General features: G+C 34.6%; 1 protein-coding gene across 1 annotated transcript; it reads left to right on the forward strand.

The window, feature by feature from the left end:
* The first annotated feature begins 12,321 nt into the window (after positions 1-12,321).
* LOC126600028 (NAC domain-containing protein 90-like) lies at positions 12,322-14,145 on the forward strand. The gene is made up of 3 exons (XM_050266528.1): positions 12,322-12,596; positions 13,076-13,419; positions 13,602-14,145. The coding sequence occupies exons 1-3, from the start codon at positions 12,431-12,433 to the stop codon at positions 13,938-13,940; spliced, it is 849 nt and encodes a 282-aa protein (XP_050122485.1). The 5' UTR covers positions 12,322-12,430; the 3' UTR covers positions 13,941-14,145.
* The last annotated feature ends 7,802 nt before the right edge of the window (positions 14,146-21,947 follow it).

Below are 21,947 nucleotides of genomic sequence, written 5' to 3' on the forward strand. Positions count from 1 at the left end.
GAGAAATGAATAGACATTGCGGTGTGCGAGTCCAAGTCTCATTCAATGCATTTACTTTGCCAGTATATCACTAACACATGCATCGGCCACCTAAACGTCCCCAACCGTTACTCTGGGCGAAACACAGATAAAGCAAAGCCAAACACCTGAAAAGCAGACAGACCTAAGCGCCCAGGGTGCTCTTTCCAGTCGAGCATCATTTGGGGTTTCGACCGACTATTGCAACTATATGCGTGAGAAGGAACCTTTGAGCACGGAGTTGGGGGGCTTGTTAGTGCAGGGTAATTTTTATCCCAAAAATGGTGTAGGTCAGGAAAGAGAACACAAAAAGCCTAATTAAAGTCAAAGCCCAAGGAAGATTAAGAAGTCCAAGTCTCAAATGAGTTAAAGGAAGAATATCTGAGGGCTTAGGCGGACCGCCTACTAGCTTAGTCCGACCAGGCTACATAAAGTACTTTCTGACCCCCAAATGCACGTGGACAAGCCGACAACTTTATGGTACAAGGTTTCAGGACCAAGCCTTCTCAGACATTAAACAAGTCACGTGGCAATCCATTACCAAAAGCAAGGGCTTAGGATGATACGTAAAGGGAGTCAGAATGCCGCTCAAAGGGACAAGGTTGGTTAACCAAGGCCGAGTAGGTCGCTCGGTATCCATAACTCTAAAAAGGTTTGCAATCCCAACTTAGAGAATGTCACTTTACCGCTGAATGTCAAGTTGATACGTAAAAACTATCAGCACGTTAGTCGAGAAATGTGGTGCATATGCTAGGAAAGTGAGATTAGGTGGGCAAAAGGCTTCTGGGTTCATTGAAGGTCTATATAAAGGGTAGGAACCTTTTATAACGGGGTCGGACAATTGATGTAAGAGATAATTCTTGTGTTAAGCCGAACGCTATTTGTAGTCTTGAAGTTCATACAATTCGAGCAACACAGTGGATGTAGCGCAGTTTTGAGTGGTGAACCACTTAAATCCTGGGTCTATTTCATTCTAGTTTTATCCCAAGCCCACCAAAGGTTAATTGTTTTAATTTGTTAACTTGCAAGTTTTGAATGTTAACACTTACCATTACCTTGTTATTCTAGTTCTCAACTTTGTTCACAATGACCAAGCTTTTCGCATTCTGAATGCCCCTTCATATTATACTTAACGCACTGGTGGTGGTCATGATAAAAGTCTAAAATTTCAGACTTCATTTTTCTATCGACTTCGAACGAAACCACTTAACTTCTCTCCTCTAAGAGCAACTCCAGCAAGGCTTGTAGCCCGATGGACTGCCTATCAAATAGGGCCAAATAACCCGAGCAAGGAGGTCCAGCATTTGCTAGTGATTGAGCCCGAGTAGGCCACGTGATGCAAGGCTGACGTTAGGACAACGTCAGCCACATTTTATATCTTTTTTGTGTCAGTCGCGTGCTCTTCAAGTGCACGTGGGTGCGCGTCAACCGACAAGGTTTCAAACGTGGGGCCCACAACGCGTTTCAGAAATCTTACCGTTGGGGAAGCCACGTGGCTTCCCCACGTCCGTTGGATTTCAACGGCAACAATTTATGGACCGTTGGATTTCCAACGGTAAAAGAAATTTAAAAACCTTATTTAATTTTAGCCGTTGGATCTGAGATCAACGGTCCACATTATTCGCCTTTATAAATTGAAAAAAAAAAAGAAGAAAAAACTGTTTAAAATTATGAAATATTACCGTTGTGCCACGTGGCACAATCTGGAGTGTTGGAATTCAAATTTTTTTAATCCAACGGTAGAGATTAATTATGTGAATAAAAAAATTTAAAAATCCGAAAAAAAATTTGAAAAAAAAAAAAAACTTTTCTATAAATACCTTATCATTATCTTCTACATTAAACCACAATTTCATATTTTCTCAACTACTTTCAACCACATTCCTATCTTTCCCTTAAAGTTTCAATCCAATTTTTTTTCCAACAATTGCATTGTGCATATATGGCCTTTGAAGTGCAGTATATCGTTGAATGAGCCTTTCATCGTAACGTCCATCCCTTTCTAATGGCTCGTGTTGCCTGGGTTCTTCGATGGTGTCATGAGCACAATATATTTGTGTTTTGGAATTGTTCATCGTGTCTGGCTCATATTCATCAACGACATCATAATCGTACTCATCTTCCACAATCATGTTGTGAAGAATGATGCATGTCAACATGATGGATAGACGTGACTGATAACTCATATATTTCATACAGTTATACCATCCATTCCTAGTCCCTTTATGATATTTTTAAGTTAAACTAGTTGCATTTTACCCTCTTTTGTGTTAGTGTGCAGCTAATTGTATTTTGGAGCTCAGTTGAGGACAAATAAGGCAAAATGGTGCTAAAAGTGGAGAATTGAATAATGATGCTGATGTAGACAAAGAATTAAAAGTGGAAACTGAATATGGTGATGAATATGGCCCTTTTAAGAGACCAATAATAGCAAAAAAATGTCTGAAATAGATGCTCCATTACTGGGATGTCTTGGCATTCTATAACAGCTTCTTTAACCTTATAAAACAGAGAGTTTCAGCCACTTTTACATAAGCTTCCCCTTAGGGTAACCAGAGCTCTCTATGTTGTTTTTCTTTGGCCTTTCTTCCAGAAACAAAATTCTTTCTCAATTTACCATCCGCAGCCACCAAAGAAACCACGTAGCCGCGCTGTTCTTGGAGAAGTTCAACATTAAAATTGCTTCAAGGGGGTTTCTTCTATGAACTTTAATTTCACTCATGTTGTTCTTGATATTTATATATTATGGAATCATGTTGTGTAATTAAGTTCATAGCTGGGGATTTCGATGTAGCCATGCAAAACTATTCTATGTTATTAAGTTAAAGTATTCGATTCATCAATCTGTTTTCTTGTTTCATTCACTGAATTCATAGTTCAATTTATTTGTTTATCTTAATGTTTGATCACCATTAAGGTTTCTTACAGATTATTTGATCAAGGTTATAGTACACATTATGCTTAATCTTGGTAGACATGTGAATGAATGAAGAAACTGCTATGCATACATCCTGCCATGTGATTTCTTTGGTTCTTTAAAGTTTTCTTGTTTTTAATGGATTCTTATTTGGTAATCTAAGTTGAACATCATAACTAGGTTACAGATTAGGAGTACTTGATCACAACTACACATCAAATGGATGATCATAAATAAGTAAAACGAACACTAGTTGCATATTGGAAAGTTGGATACGTTTTGACTTAATTTTCATGGAATTGGCTTGTAATGGTGAAATCGATATTCCTAGTTCCATTCCCATCGTTTTTGAATCAATCTATCATTCATCTTTATCTTTTCTTGCATTTTAAGTTACTTTAGCTTTCAATTGAAAAATCTAAATTCAGTTTTCATTTGCATTTTCTTTAGGGTTCACATAAAGCTAGTAATTGTAGAGGTCTAATTAGTCCCTGTGGTTCGACACCCTTACTTGTGCCATTATACTATTCATATATTTGCACTTGAAAGGAACACAACAAAATTTTGGCGCCGTTGCTGGGGACTGATTTCAGTCCCCTCTAATTCCTTGCTTTATAAACCTTATTTTTTTTTATTTTCTTAGTTTAGATTTTTCATTTACACTTTAGTTTGTTTTGATTTCAGGTTGTATAAAAAGATGTATGGTGTATGTCAATTATGTTCCAAGACTGGTCATCCTTTTCAGTTATGTCCAATGAGAGATAAATTTCCTACATTTGTCCAAGAGCATTCACACCTCATAAGTTTATCCAACCAAAGGCCTACATCCATTATCAAACACATATAGCCTTATTTGGAGAAACCGTAATATTGACTCTTGGAACAACATACAAGCTCCAAATAAAACATTTGCACCTCCCCCACAACAGACCCCCTTTGACAATTCATTGGAGGACATTTTGGATCTACTTGCTCAAAGCACTTCACAATTTCAACAATCAACGTGTAGCATGATTCAAGAACAGTTCATTGCATTTACCAAGTTGGAAATTCAATTGGGGCAGATTGTCCAAGTGTTAAATGAACAATCATGTGGTGATGGTCAAGATGTGAACGGTGAACAATCATTGGAATCTAGTTGTGCCGATATACATAGAGAAGTTTTTGAATTTGAAGCTCTTTCTCAATCTTCTAATTCGCTTGAATTTTTTTTTTGAAAGTTATGTTGGATTGTCCCTGTTGTTTTACATCTTTACAGGTGCCATCTTTGGAGTCTTTTGGAGATGATTTGCTGCCATATCAAGAGAAAAACAAATAAAATTTGGATGACAAATCATTGCTGCCCATTCACCATAGGAAAGAAGATTCGAAGCTAGACGATGAGATTGTTGCCTTGAACGAATTTCATTCATCCATTGAAATCATTGCTCTAGCCACATCTTCAACAATTTTCGAGGATATGCTTCTTCACAAGGAGAGACGAAAACACCATCACAATTAAGTCCTTGTGGAAATTCAACGCACTATATTCAAAGTCTCTCGAAAGAAACCACTTCTTCCGACCAAGGTTCGAAGGTACCTTGACTTCTTGCCACCCTAGGTGTTCATCTATCATGGGGCCGCGCCTTGCCTAGACATTAAATAAAGCGCTTGCTAGGAGGCAACCTAGCTAGGTTTGTGTTCTTTCCTTTTATTTGTGTATTTTTGTTTTTGGTTTTATTTTCATTCCATGTGCACTCTACCTATTCGCATTGCTTGCATTCCATTCATTTTTAAGCATCGAGGACAATGCTTAGTTTAGGTTTGGGGGTGTTGAAAATTGAAAATTTTCTTCTGATTTCAGTTTTGGTTAAAGTTTGCTTTTGCACACTAAAATGAATGTATATGATGGCTGTGTATACAATCTGACTATGGTGCTGTCATGAAAAGTTCCATATCATAATTTTTGTAGTTCACAAAGTTATTACTCTTGAATTATGATGGTAAAAATATCATGCTCAAATTCTGGAAGAAGAATAATGGAGACTACCCTAGTGAGTTATTTTGAGCCTATTTGCTTCTTTGAGAGGCTTTATGCTCCTATCTTCTTCTTTCAAATTCACTTTAAATGATCTCATTATTTCTTGTTGATTGAATGCTAAAAATAATTCTCTGTTGCAGATACCATGTGCTTGTTATCACTTATGAATGAACCCATTGAGACGATGTTAGGCTATGCATGTTTTTAACCACCAAATGGGTTTATTCCCAACCCTTTGTGTGTTCCATTCATTTTTTTTTTTTTTTGCAGCCAAACACTTTTAACCTGATTCTTTCATCACCTACAACAAACTCTACCCATCTTAGCCCATTACAGCCATACCTTATAGTTTGGGGAATACCAAAGTGATGAAGATAGATAGATTGAGCTCTAGATCAAGAATGTGGGGTGTACCGAGGTAACATGTGCTTGAATTGCAAAACAAGAAAAAAAAAGTTTCAAAAAAAAAAGAAAAGGAAAAAAAAGAATAAAGAAGATGCAATTTCCAAATCCTTCACTATCACACATGTGTCCTGGTCGCCAAGAACAAATAATAAAGATCAATTCAAGTGAAGAGCCTGCTTATTTCATAACAAATACACTTTGGTATGTCCCAGGCTCTATTTCCTATCCATTCTTTCGTAGCCCCTAGCCTAAGCCTTACATTACAACCTTGTGAAAGACCTAGCTGATATTTGGGGATATAGTCATGGGTGCTGGTAAGAATGTGTGCTATCCATATTCTTAGTGTTTGATTTCTTTCATGAGATATATTCAGAAATTGTGCTTTTATTTCATATTTCATATGTGAGAATTTTGATTCCCTTTTACATAACTTCACTCACATATGTTTGATGAGAGACAAAACTTTAAGATCTAAGTGAAAATTTGAGTGACAATCTGTGAGAATTAGAGTTGAGGCGAATTCTATCTTTAGTCTTTGAGTATGGTGATTTTGAAGTCATGAGTCATGGAACAATACTTTTACACTACACACATGATATGATTATTTGAAGTGGCAGTGTTTTGTTTGATGGTATGATTAAGCATTCATTGGTTCTTATTAGTTTGTTTCAAGTGAGTTTTAACCAATTTATTTGTTGAGTCTGTAGATGTTTGTGGGCGTCATAACTGTAAACCCTCAAGAGACACAACTCCTCCGACTAGGGACACCTAGAGGTTTAAAGGCTTGTTGCACATGCTCAGTGCAATCGTTTAGCCAGCGAAAGTGGTCTAGTTAGATTTTTCTTTGTTTTGTTTGTTTTCAGTTTTAGTTTTGCTCAAGGACCAGCAAAAACCAGGTTTGGGGGTATTTGATAACTCATATTTCATACATTTATACCATTCATTCCTAGTCCCTTTGTGATATTTTTGAGTTAAACTAGTTGCATTTTACCTCTTTTGTGTTAGTGTGCAACTAATCATATGTTGGAGCTCAGTTGAGAACAAATAAGGCAAAATGGTGCTAAAAGTGGAGAATTGAATAAGGATGTTGATGTAGACAAAGAATTAAAAGTGGAAATTGAATATGGTGATGAATATGGCCCTTTTAAGAGACCAATAACAACAAAAAAACGTCTGAAATAAATGCTCCATTACTGGGATGCCTTGGCATTCTATAACAGCTTCTTTAACCTTATAAAACAGAGAGTTTTAGCCACTTTTACATAAGCTTCCCCTTGGGGTCGCCCAGAGCTCTCTCTCTCTCTCTCTTATTTTTCTTTGGCCTTTCTTCCAGAAACAAAATCCTTTCTCCATTCACCATCCGCAGCCACCAAAGAAACCATGTAGCCGCGCTGTTTTTGGAGAAGTTCAACATCATAATTGCTTCAAGGGGGTTTCTTCTATGAACTTTAATTTCACTCATGTTGTTCTTGATATTTATATATTCTATAATCATGTTGTGTAATTAAGTTAAAGTATTCGATTCATCAATCTGTTTTCTTATTTCATTCATTGATTTCATAGTTCAATTTATTTTTTTTTATCTTAATGTTTGATCACCATTAGGGTTCCTTACAGATTATTTGATCAAGGTTATAGTACACATCATGTTTAATCTTGGTAGACATGTGAATGAATGAAGAAACTGCTATGCATACATCCTGCCATGTGATTTCTTTGGTTTTTTAAAGTTTTCTTGTTCTTAATGGATTCTTATTTGGTAATTTAAGTTGAACATCACAACTAGGTTGCAGATTAGGAGTACTTGATCACAACCACACATCAAATGGATGATCATAAATAAGTAAAACGAACCCTAGTTGCAGATTGGAGAGTTGGATGCGTTTTGACTTAATTTTCATGGAATTGGCTTGTAATGGTGAAATCGATATTACTAGTTCCATTCCCATCGTTTCTGAATCAATCTATCATTCATCTTTATCTTGTCTTGCATTTTAAGTTACTTTAGCTTTCAATTGAAAAATCTAAATTCAGTTTTCATTTGTATTTTCTTTAGGGTTCACATAAAGTTAGTAATTGTAGAGGTCTAATTAGTCTCTGTGGTTCGACACTCTTACTTGTGCCATTATACTATCCTTATATTTGCACTTGAAAGGAACACAACAGCAATACTAAATCAAACATACTGGCAACACCCCTGACAATCGCCCAGCGAGCTTGGAGGATACCAAAACAACGCTCCACATCCTTCATACATCCCTCTTGACAGCTTGCAAAATGTTTTTCCTTTGCACTTCGCGGACATGTCACTGCTTTGACAAACGATGACCACCTTGGGTAAATGTCATTTGCTAGGTAGTATGGCCTATCGTACTTATGTTCGTTGACCCAGTACGTGACTTTTGATGTTTTCCTTGCAAGACATCGTTGAACACTGGGAATTCGGCAGGGGCATTGAGGTCATTTTGAGCTCCTGGAACCCCGAAAAAGGCGTGCCAAATCCATGTATCAAAAGATGCCACCGTCTCCAAAATAATATTTTTTGCTCATTTTCTGTCCCCATAAGCGCCTTGCCATGCACTTAAACAGTTTTTCTAGGTCCAGTGCATACAGTCAATACTTCCAATCATCCCAGGAAAACCTAGCATCTCGCATTTCTTCAGAAGCCTTTGCAAGTCCATCTCAGTAGGTCTCCGAAAGTACTCTACGGTGTAGATAGATTCAATTGCTCCACAAAACCTCATCAAGGACTCAAGAATGGTTGATTTCCCTATCCTCGCTATCTCATCCACTTGGTCTGCGGATGCTCCATATGCAAGCATCCGCAAGGCATCATTAATTCCTTGCTCAGGAATGAGACCCATAACACCAAAAACATCCTTCTTTTGCACAAAGTAAGAATCATGGTTGCAAACAGCAATCATGATTTTGTTGAACAAATGTCGTTCCATTCTAAAACGATGTCTAAAGTACGTATCAGGGAATGCACTGTTACGGACAAAATAATCGTCCAAGAGATCCGTACCTCGTCGTTGCCTGCTTCTATCAAGGTTTGCGGAACGGCTGAGCCTGCAGATTTGAGCCACAACTTGGATGACTCGACGGGAATGTGAGGCTCTTGCCATTCTTGCTTTATCATCTCTCCTTCTACGCTCCTCATCCTCTTCCATCTCATTTTGGGCCACCTAGAGATTGAACATTCCTTCTGATTGGTTAAACAATTCTTCCTCCTGCTGATCGATTTCCCACATCATCCTTGAAGAAGAAGACATTGTAAGAAGGAACGATAAACTATGAATAATGATACATATTTTGATTTTGGTGAAGAAGGAAATAAAAACTATGAATAGTGACAGAGATCTTGAGAAAATTGGTGTGAGATTTCTGAGGATGGATGATGGATTATATGGAGGATTCATAAAGGATTAGATTGTAGATAGTGTCACGTGGCATGTCCCCATTCATTAAAGATCTGATCGAAATATATCATCAAAGATTGTAAACAGATTGTGACACGTGCCGCGACTTGATTGGTTAAAAATCTTATTGGAAATCTATCCTCAATGATTCTGAAAAGGTAACGACATGTGGCACGATGGTATTGGATAAAAATCTTATCGAAATCCATCACCAATAATTGTTTTTTCGGATAATGACACGTGGTGCAACGAGAACGATTAAAAATATTATATGAAATTACAAATAAAATTATTTTGTATTATTTTATAATTAAAAAAAATACTAATATTTTATTGCCTATTGACAGGGCTATTTAGTGCAGGGGTGGAGATGCAAAAGGCAATTAGTGTTCATTAAGGGCAGTTACTGTTCACTTGATGGATTAAATAGTGAATAGCCCTAGGGGGCCTTTGCAACGGTGGAGTTGCTCTAAGTTCTCTCTGCTTTCTCTGTCGCCCAACCACAACGCACCACCAGAAGATGACTTTATCACACAACCACCACCAGGTTCACCACCACGACTCGATCTGGCCCTTTGATCTGGTCGTTCCAAGTTCCAACTTCTCATGTTGTTTCTTCACACCTCAGCCACCGCCACTCATCCCTTCCTTTCACCAACTTCACACTCCGCCACCCAGCCACCACCCCCACGGGTCCATAACTTCTCTCTAGTCCTTACGGATTGGATTGGTAAGCTACCGTTACAAATCCTAAAATTTCAAATCAGGGTTTTAGTTTCTCAAATTGGGATTAATTTTCGATTTGAGGTTTTAAGTTTGGAGAACTATTTCTTGTTCATTACTGATTATATGATTATATTTATAATCCCAGATGTTTTGCTTGACAATTATTTTTGTGAAACTGGGGATTTGGGAATTAAATATCATGTTTTAATTGCAGGACTACGTTGTTCAAAATCATAAAGCATCAGTGAAATTTGATGTTATAGCTAGTGCATCCTAAAGGCTCATTCCCGATCCCGTACGGAAAAACCAAAATAATTCGCTATTATCGAATTTCAGAAAAGGGATATTTTGGATGCGGTCTCTAATCCTTAACATTCTTTGATTAAAACCTTAATAGTATTCAAAGTTTGATCAAAGTCCCTTAACTTTGTACACCTCATTATATGACTATAAATATTTATATTTGTATAGTTTTGACATTAATTGTTTGATATTTTATGAGATTTATAATCCTATAAATTTAAAATCCCTCATTATAATACTATTAGAAACGGTTACAATAAAAAAATTCAAACATTTTGATTTAATAAATGGATAAAAACTATGTAAAAATAAGAAATAATAAATGACAAAAGAATGTATCCATAGTGTTAAAAAAATTGGTACATTTTACAAAAAAAAAGGTACATTTCACATATAACAAAGTGGTACATTAGTAAAGAAGAATGGGTACATTATAAATAAATTAGGCTATAGATAAAAGATTAAAAAATTATGAGTACAAATGAATTTTAAAAAAATATAGGTGCTAAAAGAAATTAATACATGGGTACAAAATAAAACTAAAAAGAAAATACTACAAAATTTAAAAAAAAATGTTGCAAATTAAAAGTGGGTACAAACTAAAAATATAAATATATGATACAAAGTTTAGGCATAAAACATAAATATACCATATGTAATTTTTTTATCATTGATTAAATATACAATGTCACGTGACGGTATACACATGGGTACAAACACAAATAAAACTTTAAAAAATTGGGCACAAAAAAAAAACTAATATATGGGTACAAATTAAAAATGAAAAGAAAATTGGTACAAATTAAAAAATATTTGCAAATTAAAAATAGGTACAAACTAAAAATAAAAATATATGATAAAAAATTTAGCCATAAATATAAATATACTAATTGTAACGTTTTTAACATTAAATGAATATATTTAAAATAAAAATATTTTATTATTCAAATAATTAATGATGTTATTAATACCCAAGGACCTTGATCAAAAATTAAAAATGAATAGGATTTTAATCAATGGAGTAACAAAAAGACGGATGTAAACCTAATTTTCCCTTGAGAAAAACTGAAATTTCGGTTCAATTTTGGTTTTTTTTAATCATGTCCATAAACGTTTCAGTTTGATTTAACCATATGACGTGGTTGTTAATAATTAGATTATTACTTAAATGTCGATTAACGTACTTATTTTCTATTAGTGACATATCACATGGTTTACAAATATGGTCTAAAAATTTGGTCTATCTAGCATTATTAATTTTTTTATTCATGAAATGATAGATCTACACTTGTACATATTTGTATAGATTTTCCCTCCCTCTCCAACCAATTAAATTTCTCCTTGCTCAACTAGTTAAGAGGGTTGTTAAAATGTTGCTGTAATTACATTATAATTAATATGCAGTAATTTCTCATAAACTTAAACAGATCAATTCAATTGCAATGTTAAGCATTATGCAAATCCAAAATATTGTATTAATCCTATACATACGAAGTTATTCTATAAACATAATATCATTTGTAATTAAAAAAAACATAATAATTCCCTATCAAATAAAAAGAAATTATATATATAAAGTGCACGACTTGAAAAATGGTCTAAAGATTAATATGTTAGACTACGTGTGAATGACAATGAGATAAAAACTAGGTTTCTTGAATTACACGTAAACTCATTATGCGAGTTGTGTGGTTGAAGGAATCTGAGTTCCTTGATATAATAGGAGTTGTGGAGTTTAATTATTGTGCAGCCGATTTAGCAGAAGTTCTCATCTAGTATTTACTAAGAGATAAGAGTCACGATGGGACTTGAACTTCCTTAAAGATAGAGTTTATCTTCACTATTGATAATAGGCCGGTATGTGTGGTACTCTAATAGGATAATTTGGTATATATACATATTGAAGAAGTCCCTGCTTCCACACAATAAGACTCTCGAGAACTAAACCCTATTTACTAGTAGAGATCATCACTGTGTGCTGGAAGTAGAAGACTGATTCACTTGTTCATTCAATGGCAGCAGCATCAGGTAAGTCGTTTCTGCATATTGCATGTAGAGTTAAGTGCATGGGGTTGGTGGTAGATGTAATCCTATTGCTACGTTGATCATGTTGTTGGCTTGTGTAAATTCTAACAAAAAGAAATTATATATATCATTTGTAAATTCTAACAGAATATCATTTGTAATTAAAAAAACATAATAATTCCCTATCAAATAAAAAGAAATTATATATATAAAGTGCACCACTTGAAAAATGGTCTAAATATTAATATACTAATCGTTTTGAGAAGAATTAAAATAGTAAGTCAAGATGATGCACAAAGGCTTTTTTTCTTCGTGTACGCGGCGTGGAAATTTCCAAACAGCTCAAAAATCTGTCTTTACCTTCTCCCTTCACTCGGCCCAATTTTTACTTTGCCTAATTTCAATCCATTGATTCCATCATCATCATCTGCTATATATATATATATATACATATATATAATGTTTAAAACCTACGTAACTGAAAAAGATCAAAACACGCATATAGAAACCTGAACTAGTAGCTTTGAGCTGTTCCTATTAATTTATTTCGGTAGTGTTATTAGGGTTAGGGTAGAGGGAGCTCGAGAAGCAGATGCAATGGAGGATTTACCACCTGGATATAGGTTCTACCCAACAGAGGAAGAGCTGATTTCGTTTTACTTGCAGAACAAACTTGGTAGGAGGAGTGAGGACTTGAACCGAGTTCTGGACCGAATCATACCCGTTGTTTTCATTTATGAGTTTAATCCATGGGAACTCCCACGTAATTCAACATCTCTCTCTCTCTCTCTCTTTCTCTCTCTCTCTTTTTTAAAATTTTATTTAATATCTCTTCCCTAATTACTTGTAGGATTTATGCTAGCTTCGGCTTGCTTAGCAATGGAGTTTACACCAAATTATAGCCAGTGTTTGTTTTTCATTACTTTCCCTGCGACCGTGCAGTTTTAGGATAATGAATGTTATATTTGTATAGAATACTAATTTACAGCATCGGGTATATATATTGTTGATATTCAATGAATATAATATGGACATAGTTTTAACAAACAACTGTAGATTTCGCACTGGTTATTTATCAATAATCACTACCCTAACTGATTTCAATTTCCTTTTTTTTATTGGTGTATATATAAATAAAATATGATATATGAATCTAATTTGCTAGCGTAGCTTGCAATTTCATGATCTACACTTTAATTCGTTAATTAGGTTTATAATGAATTAAAATGAACTAATTAACAGAGGTTTCGGGAGAGGTGAGCCATGGAGATCCAGAGCAGTGGTTCTTTTTCATCCCAAGACAAGAGAGTGAAGCTCGAGGTGGGAGACAGAGGCGACTCACAACAACATGGTATTGGAAAGAAACAGGATCTTCGAGCATTGTTTACTCTTCCAATTCCAATTACAAACGACCCATCGGCCACAAAAGAACCATGGGTTTCTACACTGGCAGAGCTCCGCATGGAAAGAAAACCGAGTGGATGATGAATGAATACAAAGCCATCGAAGTTCATGCAGATCATAATAATCAACTATCAATGGCAGCTTCTTCATCAAACCCTAGTACAAGTACTCCTGCTCCCACGGTGAGTATACGTACTAATTAATTTCTTAGCTCAAAATTTTCCTTTTGTCAATCTTAACTCAAAATTAACATTGATGTTTTAAAACTTCTCTATTAGAGAGGCTGTCAATAAGCGTTAAGGCAAGATTCAGCTTATGCACCCACGGTGAGTATACGTACTAATTGATATTTGTTTACATGCAGTTAAGGCAAGAATTCAGCTTATGCCGAGTGTATAAGAAATCGAAATGCCTTAGGGAATTTGACAGACCACCTCAAGGGATTGAGATCACAAGAAACCCTAGCTTAAACATTCAAGCAGCTCCTGCTCAGGGTGCAAATCATCTGGATCAACATTCGACAACATCGAATAGGAACCCTCAGAATATGGGAGAAAGAACAAACTTAAGCTCACTGGAGAGTTCATCCTCAGGAGACCATGGCCTTCATTCCTCTCAACCAGAACAAAGCGGGACTTTGCTAATGGCCGTTGAAAATGAAGCTATTTGGGATTGGGACGAATTAATGGATAATTGGCTTTAAGTGGTGGACAAGGTGAATATGAATAAAATTACGCTTCCACTAATGGAATGTTTAGCTACTAGGAAAATAAATTAATGCAGGTGGAATCATTTGTAGGGTATACCCGTTCTGAGGTAAAAGTTTGTACTACAATTGGGAAAAGAAAGCCAAATTCATAACCTATCTTGATTCCTTTTGCTTAATTTGAAACAAAAATACATAGGTTCTTTGTCTAATGTGTTTTCATGTTCTTGGACTATTTTGTATAACCTTCAAAGTTTGCAGAAGTAGCTAATAGAATTTATCCCTTTTTTTACATTAATAATAGTTATGTGTTGGTAATATTAAAATGGTGAGAATTGTTATTTTTTGGAGTCCAACTGATACAAGTATATATTCACTATATTAACTTTTATATCAGGAACACAAAACTGATATTTTTTATCAGCTTTGTATATGATCAAATTCTATTTTGGAAGTAATTTTTACTTTTATGTTTTCTTCACGTACACTCTTATGTGTTTTTTAACCTTTAAATTGATTAAATGAAAAGAGAATTAAAGGACTCAAGTAAGAGAAGAAGTGCAAAGAAAGAGAAAATAAGAGAGTAAAATTCACTATCCTTTGTTTCTTCAGCAACACTCCAAACTCTTTTGCATGAGTTATTCCTACATTGATAACGGTAAGTTCATGTCTAGATATTCTGATGTGGGTCGCCCACCGATTTTCCTCCCCCGTAACAGCTAACTTGTTAACCCACTAACGCTATCACTATACTAAAAAAAGTATCAATAATATCGATGGCATGTATATATATTTGGGTAAAAAAAAAAAGTTGGGAATTGTACATGAGATATTTGAACCTACAACCCCTTCATCAACGTAGAATTTAAGAGGGGGGGGTGTATTGTATATAGAGTTTGATAGACATCGCTTGATAATTCTGGAATCTCAGTGTATTCAATGTAGACTAAAAAAAGTCATCATGTATTGAATAAATATTTTTTATGTCTTCTAAAAAGTCTACGAGTGGTATTTAATTATGACTTTTTGTAAGTCTGCAAAAATCCAGGTGTATTCAAAATTTCGTTGAATTTAAAAGATTTTAAAAAGTCATGGATTTTGATGGACTTTTAGTGCTTTTATGGTAAGTTTTTTATCATATCAAATCCAACCTCTTCCCCCAAGATTTTGATAAATTTCATTGTTTCTCAATTCTGTAATGTTAAACTCCACTATCCACCATAATGCAATGACTATTATTGTTACCACTTCTACCACTATGTCACCAACACCGTCTTACCATCGCCACCAGCACTTTCATTTTCATGAGCATCATTGCAAGCCCTACTATGACCACCACCGAAACCTCCATCAACATGGCCACCACCTCTACCACCGTCATTGACACCCCTCACCACCGCCCTCATCCCTACTCCTAACAACCCACCACCACAATTACTACTTCTACTATTACCACCACCACTAAAAGACACCAATTTTGCTGTCACCATCTTGGTGACAATCACCACATGATACTTCCACCACTATCGTTGCCACTACCACCTCATAAGGCCACTTTTCATGGTCATCTTCACAATAATAAATAGTAAAAACTTAAAAATATTAATGCTTATTAATAAAATGGTCATTAAAATGTTATGACAATCCATTAAATTCTATAAAAAAAATGTAGCATTGAACTCTCTAAATTTTATAAAAGTCAATTATTTAACTCATTTCTTTTTCACAAAGATATATCATTAAAAGTATATGAAATTTTACGGAGTTTATAATAGTCTGTAAAAGTCTACGTAAATAGCCATTTAGTACTATGGTCTAGTGGTATTCCTCTTCACTTGTAAGTGAGATGTCTTAGGTTCGGTTTTCGCCAAAAGCGAATTTGAACCACATTATTGCTAGTCATTGTGAGGCTAACCACCCCCCCCCTCCTCCCCCTAGTATAGATAATCTCATCTATTCAAAAAAAATTATATACTTAAATATATGAAAGTCTAACACCTCAAAAAATCAACAAAAATCCATATAAATCTTAATACACTACACGTCCTAAGTATCACTAAACCATATATAAGTAGTTTGCATGCAAACTGTATTTGTTTTCTGTTATTAATTAGCACCCCAAAATAATTACAAATAATAAGTTTAGTATGACTTTTTTTGCATTGCCATTAAAAGTTATGTTTTACATGGTCCCAATATAAAAGAGATTATGCATGATTATGTTTTTCTACATTGAGGTTAATTGCAATTTCAAATGCAGACATGATGTTGATATTTTGTCCAAGTTTGTAGTTAACGTGAAATAAATGTATGCATGTTAAGAATGGTTGACATAAATTGACATGAGTATATTTCATATTTGCATCTTTTTTCTAAGGGTACTAGAAAGACCAAAATTTTAAACTAAATTTTATAAACCGTATGACGTTGTTGCTGGTAATTGGATTATTACTTAAGTGTTGATTAACATACTTATTTCCTATTGCTGACACTTCATATGGTTTGCAAATTTGGCCTAAAAAGTTGGTCCACCTAACATTACCCTTTTGCTAATCACTTATGCGATGTTTATACTTTTGTTTTTATTAAGCAACTAATTTCATTAAAAATAAAACACAGTAATACAAAGTTAGGCAAATCCAAAGACAATCTACAACACTAGAGTAGTAATGCAGCCCATTACAAAGGTAAAATAAGCAAACAAGCCCCAAAAGTGAGCCTATAACAATGCTTAGGTCGAAAATTCTAGATCTGGAAACGAGAACTAGCTTCCTCTACCAAAATAGTCACGCCACCATCGCCACCGAGAAGAATAATCAACGAACTGAAAATAGGGCTGGGCAAGCCACCCGCGTTAAAAGCGTTCTCATAATCCTACCAAATAGTGCAAATTGCACTTTAGTAGCCACCAAAACTCAAAGCATGCCTCCAACCAAAGTCTATGGAGGAAGAACTCGAAGAGCCAAATGGCCAAACTAGATGGGCAGTAGCTCATGGCTAGTAACATAAATTTGGAAAGAAAAAAAAAGGGCATGAAACTCCTATCTGCGACAAGATTTGCTAACAATTGAGACAAAACTCAAGAAAATTGAGATAAAGTTATAAAAAAATAAAAAAAAATAAAAAAAAGAGAAAAAAACCTACCGGAAATCAAGAGGAAAAAAAATGAGACAAGAAAGATTGGGGTTAAAAAAATAAAAAAATAAAAAAATAAAAAAAAGAGGAAAAAGAGACTAAGAAAAAAGGAGATGGGGTTGCCACCGACACCGACCCCACCCAAGAGGGAGGCCCGGTGGCTGAAAATGAGATTAGTTTTGGGGGGAGGGGGTGTTGGGTTTTGACTTTTGGAAGAGAGGGAGCGGCGCATTATGGGATGTCTTTATACTAATATGATCAATAAATATAAACAATTGGATAAACCATCTAACAATACCACTAACCATATCACTAACAAAACCAAAATAAGAAAATGGGGCGTTTGGATAAAGTTAAGGATAATGCTAAGGAGATTAAATTTGTAGACAAAATTTTAGAAACTAAAGGATATCAAAGTTGATGATTGATTTATTACTTAAGCATTGATAAACGTGTTAATTCGTATGGTGACACATAATTTTTTTTGTAAATTTTATCTCTAAATTTAGTCTCTCTAATATTATTCTAAAGTCAAACCATCCTTTTTCTATCCCTCGGTTTGTTTACCACAAAAGATGTGTCAAGAGAAATATATCATAGGTCTTGGTAAGGATAAAGTTAAGGGAACTTTAATGAAAAGCTTCCGGTACTGTTCACTTTAATGAAAAACCACATTTTTACACTAAAAAGTCAATCCTGGTACTATTCACTTTACCCTTTATTTTGTCCTCATCGTTAAAACTCAAAGTTTTCAAGCTATTTTCATTAGTCTTAAAGTTAAATCATCCTTTTTATATTCCTCGTTTGTTTAACACAAAAGACGTGTGAACAGAAATATAATAATAGGACTTCGTTTTTAAACTAAATCTTCCGCATCCAAAATAAGTGTGATCTCAATAAGTAATTGACACGTATTTATTATCTTAACTTTTCTTCAAGTACGTGCGTTCCCAGGGATCCTCCAATCACATCCGTTCATCGTATATTGTGCGGCCAGTTTTTGTATGGTACTATTTATATTGAATTTTAATTATAAAAAATTTACAATGATTTCTTTTAACGCGAGTGGCTTGCCCATCCCTATTTTCCGTTCATCCTTTCGGTTCATTGATTATTCTTCTCAGTGGCGGTATCTTGGCGATGGTGGCGCTGCTATTTTGGTACAGGAAGCTGGTTCTCATTTCTAGATCTAGGGTTTTCGACATAAGCATTGTTATGGGCTCACTTTTGGGGCTTGTTTCCCTATTTAACCTTTGTAATCAGCTGCATTTCTACTCTAGTGTTGTAGATTTGCTTATCTTAACTTATCTTGACTTTTTCCGGGATCCTCCAAGTACATCCGTTTATCGTATATAATGCAGCCAGTTTTCATCAAGTACTGTTTATATTAAATTTTAAATAAAAAATTTACAATAATTTCTGACCACACGATGTACGATGAACGTATATAATTTGAAAATCTTCGAAATCTTCACAAAAATGATGCAGCGAGGATCGTCACTCAATTATGTTAACAGAAATGCATGCACATTCGTCAGCCTGGAAGAAGTCCTTTTGCAGGAAGAATATTGGTGAAGTACCCTGGATTTCTGTTAAGAATTTGGATTTGACACCTTGATATTCAACCCTCTGTATTGAAATTCAGATCCAATCAAATATTTGCCCACAAGTCAATTGGCATTATCTTAAGACAGCGCCTGAGTACTTTGACAGATTTGTAATGTGGTACGCAATGAGTTTAATCATTATGTTTGTCTGTGCTAGGTTTTTCTGAATTAAGGTATATGTCACTGAACAAAATATCCATTTTATATCCATGCGTTGGTTTCGTTGCCTAATTACCGAAAGAATTAATTTATTACAATTTTTGTTAAGAATTGATATGCACTACTGTTATGCAATTGATTAGCAAACTACCCATGGCTTGTTAGAGCAGTTTGTATGTAACTTCTAGTGTGAGATATTTCAATGTTTTCGAGATATGTACGTATCGATATATTGTATTATAATATAAGTGAAAATATTTTCAAAATACGTATCGGTACATCATGTATTAAAATATAAGTGAAAGAGAGTTTTTCCCCTCCAATTATATTATGTGATGTAAGGGCCAATTTCCGAGTAAACTAAAACATTTCTCTCTTTGATGGCCTTTACTTTATGATAAATAATGCATGCAGATCGAAAAATATAAAAAAAATGGCAAACTAAGGAAGTAAAAAGTTTCCTTCAAAAACTATTTGGCAATCAGAAAAGTGATTCAACTCTTTATTAACTTTAGTAAAGTTTCTCAACTTTTTTACGTGAGTTAATTCTCTACATCTTCACACGCCACTTTGCATTTTATGACACTTGTGCCAAACATGGATTCAATATATATTGGGTGACACAAAATACATGTGCTTATTGAGTTTCACGTGTAAGCTATAATATGCTCTGATACTATCATAAAATTAATAAATTTTATGTTATACCTAAAACTAAATTGACAATAAAGATAGTAACATAATTTCATGTTTCTCTTAACATTTCAATGTGAAACCCTTCTTCTTATAACGGGATATGATCACAAACATGAGAAAAAATCTTTTGCATTCAAAATGGGTGTGGTCTCTCTGTGATCTTAATTATTAAGTGATACATGTTTATAAACTTAACTTTTCTTAACTTTGTTGTCATAAACTTAATACATGTCAATTAATGATGAGGACCACAGATAGACCACACCTACTTTAGATGCAGAAGATTTGATCACCACAAACATGTGCTTATTGCTTTAAAATATTTGTTTACAGCTGTTGGAGATGTTCATTGGTTGTTTTTGCTGTTTTCTTTTTTGTTCTAAATGCGGGAGCACTGTGTTCAAAATAATATGCCAATACATGATTTTAGGTTTGGTGTACTTTTTGGATAAAGAATTTCGATGAAAGTTCCTTGAACACCTGGAAACAAGTTGGATTTGACACATCCTGCATGCAAACCTATTTCTTGTTTTCTCTTTAACATGTGCAATAATTATCATCATAAATGTGTTAAACTTTTATTTGTTTTTGGCCGGTTAAACTTCTTTTTTAAAATAAAAATTCTACCGAAATTAGCTAAATAATCATTGCTCCATATTATAATAAGTTAGGAATCAAAACTCATGAATTTTAATTCAGGAGCCAAAACTACAATTAACATCAACTCGGTGTCCTTGCTACTTGACATTGGGCTACAAATTATTGGCATGCAAAATATAAGAAAAGTCCATTTGCAATTATTATTGAGCGTTGTGCAAATGGATAAGCATGCACATGAAGGAAAGGAACCAGGGAAAAGTATTAGAGAAACTAGGGTTCATGCATGGCTGGTATTTTGCAAAATTATGTTTCTGTTTAATTCTTAAGATTAACGCGGACTCAAAAGCATTGTAAAACACGGAGAATGACAAGAAACTCAATTTCAATCGCGCTTAAGTTTAGAAGACAACAAAATGTCTTATTCCTCCTTAATTAATTATGTTTTGAGTAGTGGGGATCCTTGTTTATTAATAAATAAGTTTACTAGCTAAAGCATGATTTGGTTGTAGTGCGTCTACACTTTGTCAACATTCCGCAGTACGAGACTACGAGTCTTCACATTTCAAATTTCCACATACATGAACCTCTTTCTATCTCCTCAAGCTCGATCTTCCAGATGAACTATAACTCACAAATACGTGAAATTAAGAAACGTTCGATCGAGTACACGTACTGAAAAATGACCATCTTTGAAACTAAGGCGTTCATATATGTTAATCTTTGGGGAATTATGTTTTGTGTTTTGCATGACCAAATCTTTGTTAATTAAACATGGAAAATGACACTTGGAAAACAAATTAAATTTTGTTCTTTAGGTTTTAGAAGACAACAAAAAGTTGCATTCCTCGTACTTAATTACATAAAAATTGAAGCACGTAACGATAGATTTTCCAGAAAAATTATATATGCTTTCACACGAATCGTAACTTGTCAGCTTTACACACTCTGCCTTCACATTTTAACTTTCCATTTCTACTTTCTCCATCAAGATCTTTCGCTTGAATTGAAGCTGGCATAGATGGGAATAGTTAGTTGTTTTTGTTGGGTGTTTCGACCCCAGTTTTACCAAAAACAAACTGCCAAAGATGTAAATTCGGAATAGATGCTAGTTGAGTAAAAAGCTTGAGTAGCATGCATGTTTGTAGAATAGAATTAATTAATTCGGAATCTTTTCCGTGATTGTAGGATGTAATATAAGAACGTAATTTCTAATTGTAATTATTGTAGGATTCCTATCTCAATATGGATTTATGTAGCCTATATATTGTAACATTTTTCACATATGGATACAATGAGTCATAATTCTACATGGTATTACTCGTCTAGATTTTTCTTAGGTCCTAGTGTTTCTCCTCTCTTTTCATTCCATACCTTCCCAAAGAAAAAAAAAATCGAACCTTGTTGTCCCTCATTCTCCTGTCATGGCTTCATCTTCTTCCTCTTTTCCTGGTTAAAACACTGCCAACTTCATTAAACTTTCCACCACAAACTATATTGTATGGGTTCGTCAACTTAAATTTTTTCTTATTAGTCATGATCTCTAGAAATACATAGATGGTTCCTCTCCCTCCCCTCCCCCCTCCCCCCAACCATTGTCAATCCTTAATACATTAAAGTCGAGCCCCTCTCCTCCTAAAATTCCTAATCCCGAGTACCTTTGTTGGTATCAACATAATCAACTGGCGATTAGCTATCTCATAAGTACGATTTCGGAATAGTTACTTTATCTCATTGTTGATTGTGCTACGTCCCATAATTTATGGGATTGTCTTCATACGCACTTTTTTCAAACCTCGGTTGCTAATGA

This window comes from Malus sylvestris, chromosome 14, assembly GCF_916048215.2.
Source record: "Malus sylvestris chromosome 14, drMalSylv7.2, whole genome shotgun sequence".
NCBI classification, from domain to species: Eukaryota; Viridiplantae; Streptophyta; class Magnoliopsida; order Rosales; family Rosaceae; genus Malus; species Malus sylvestris.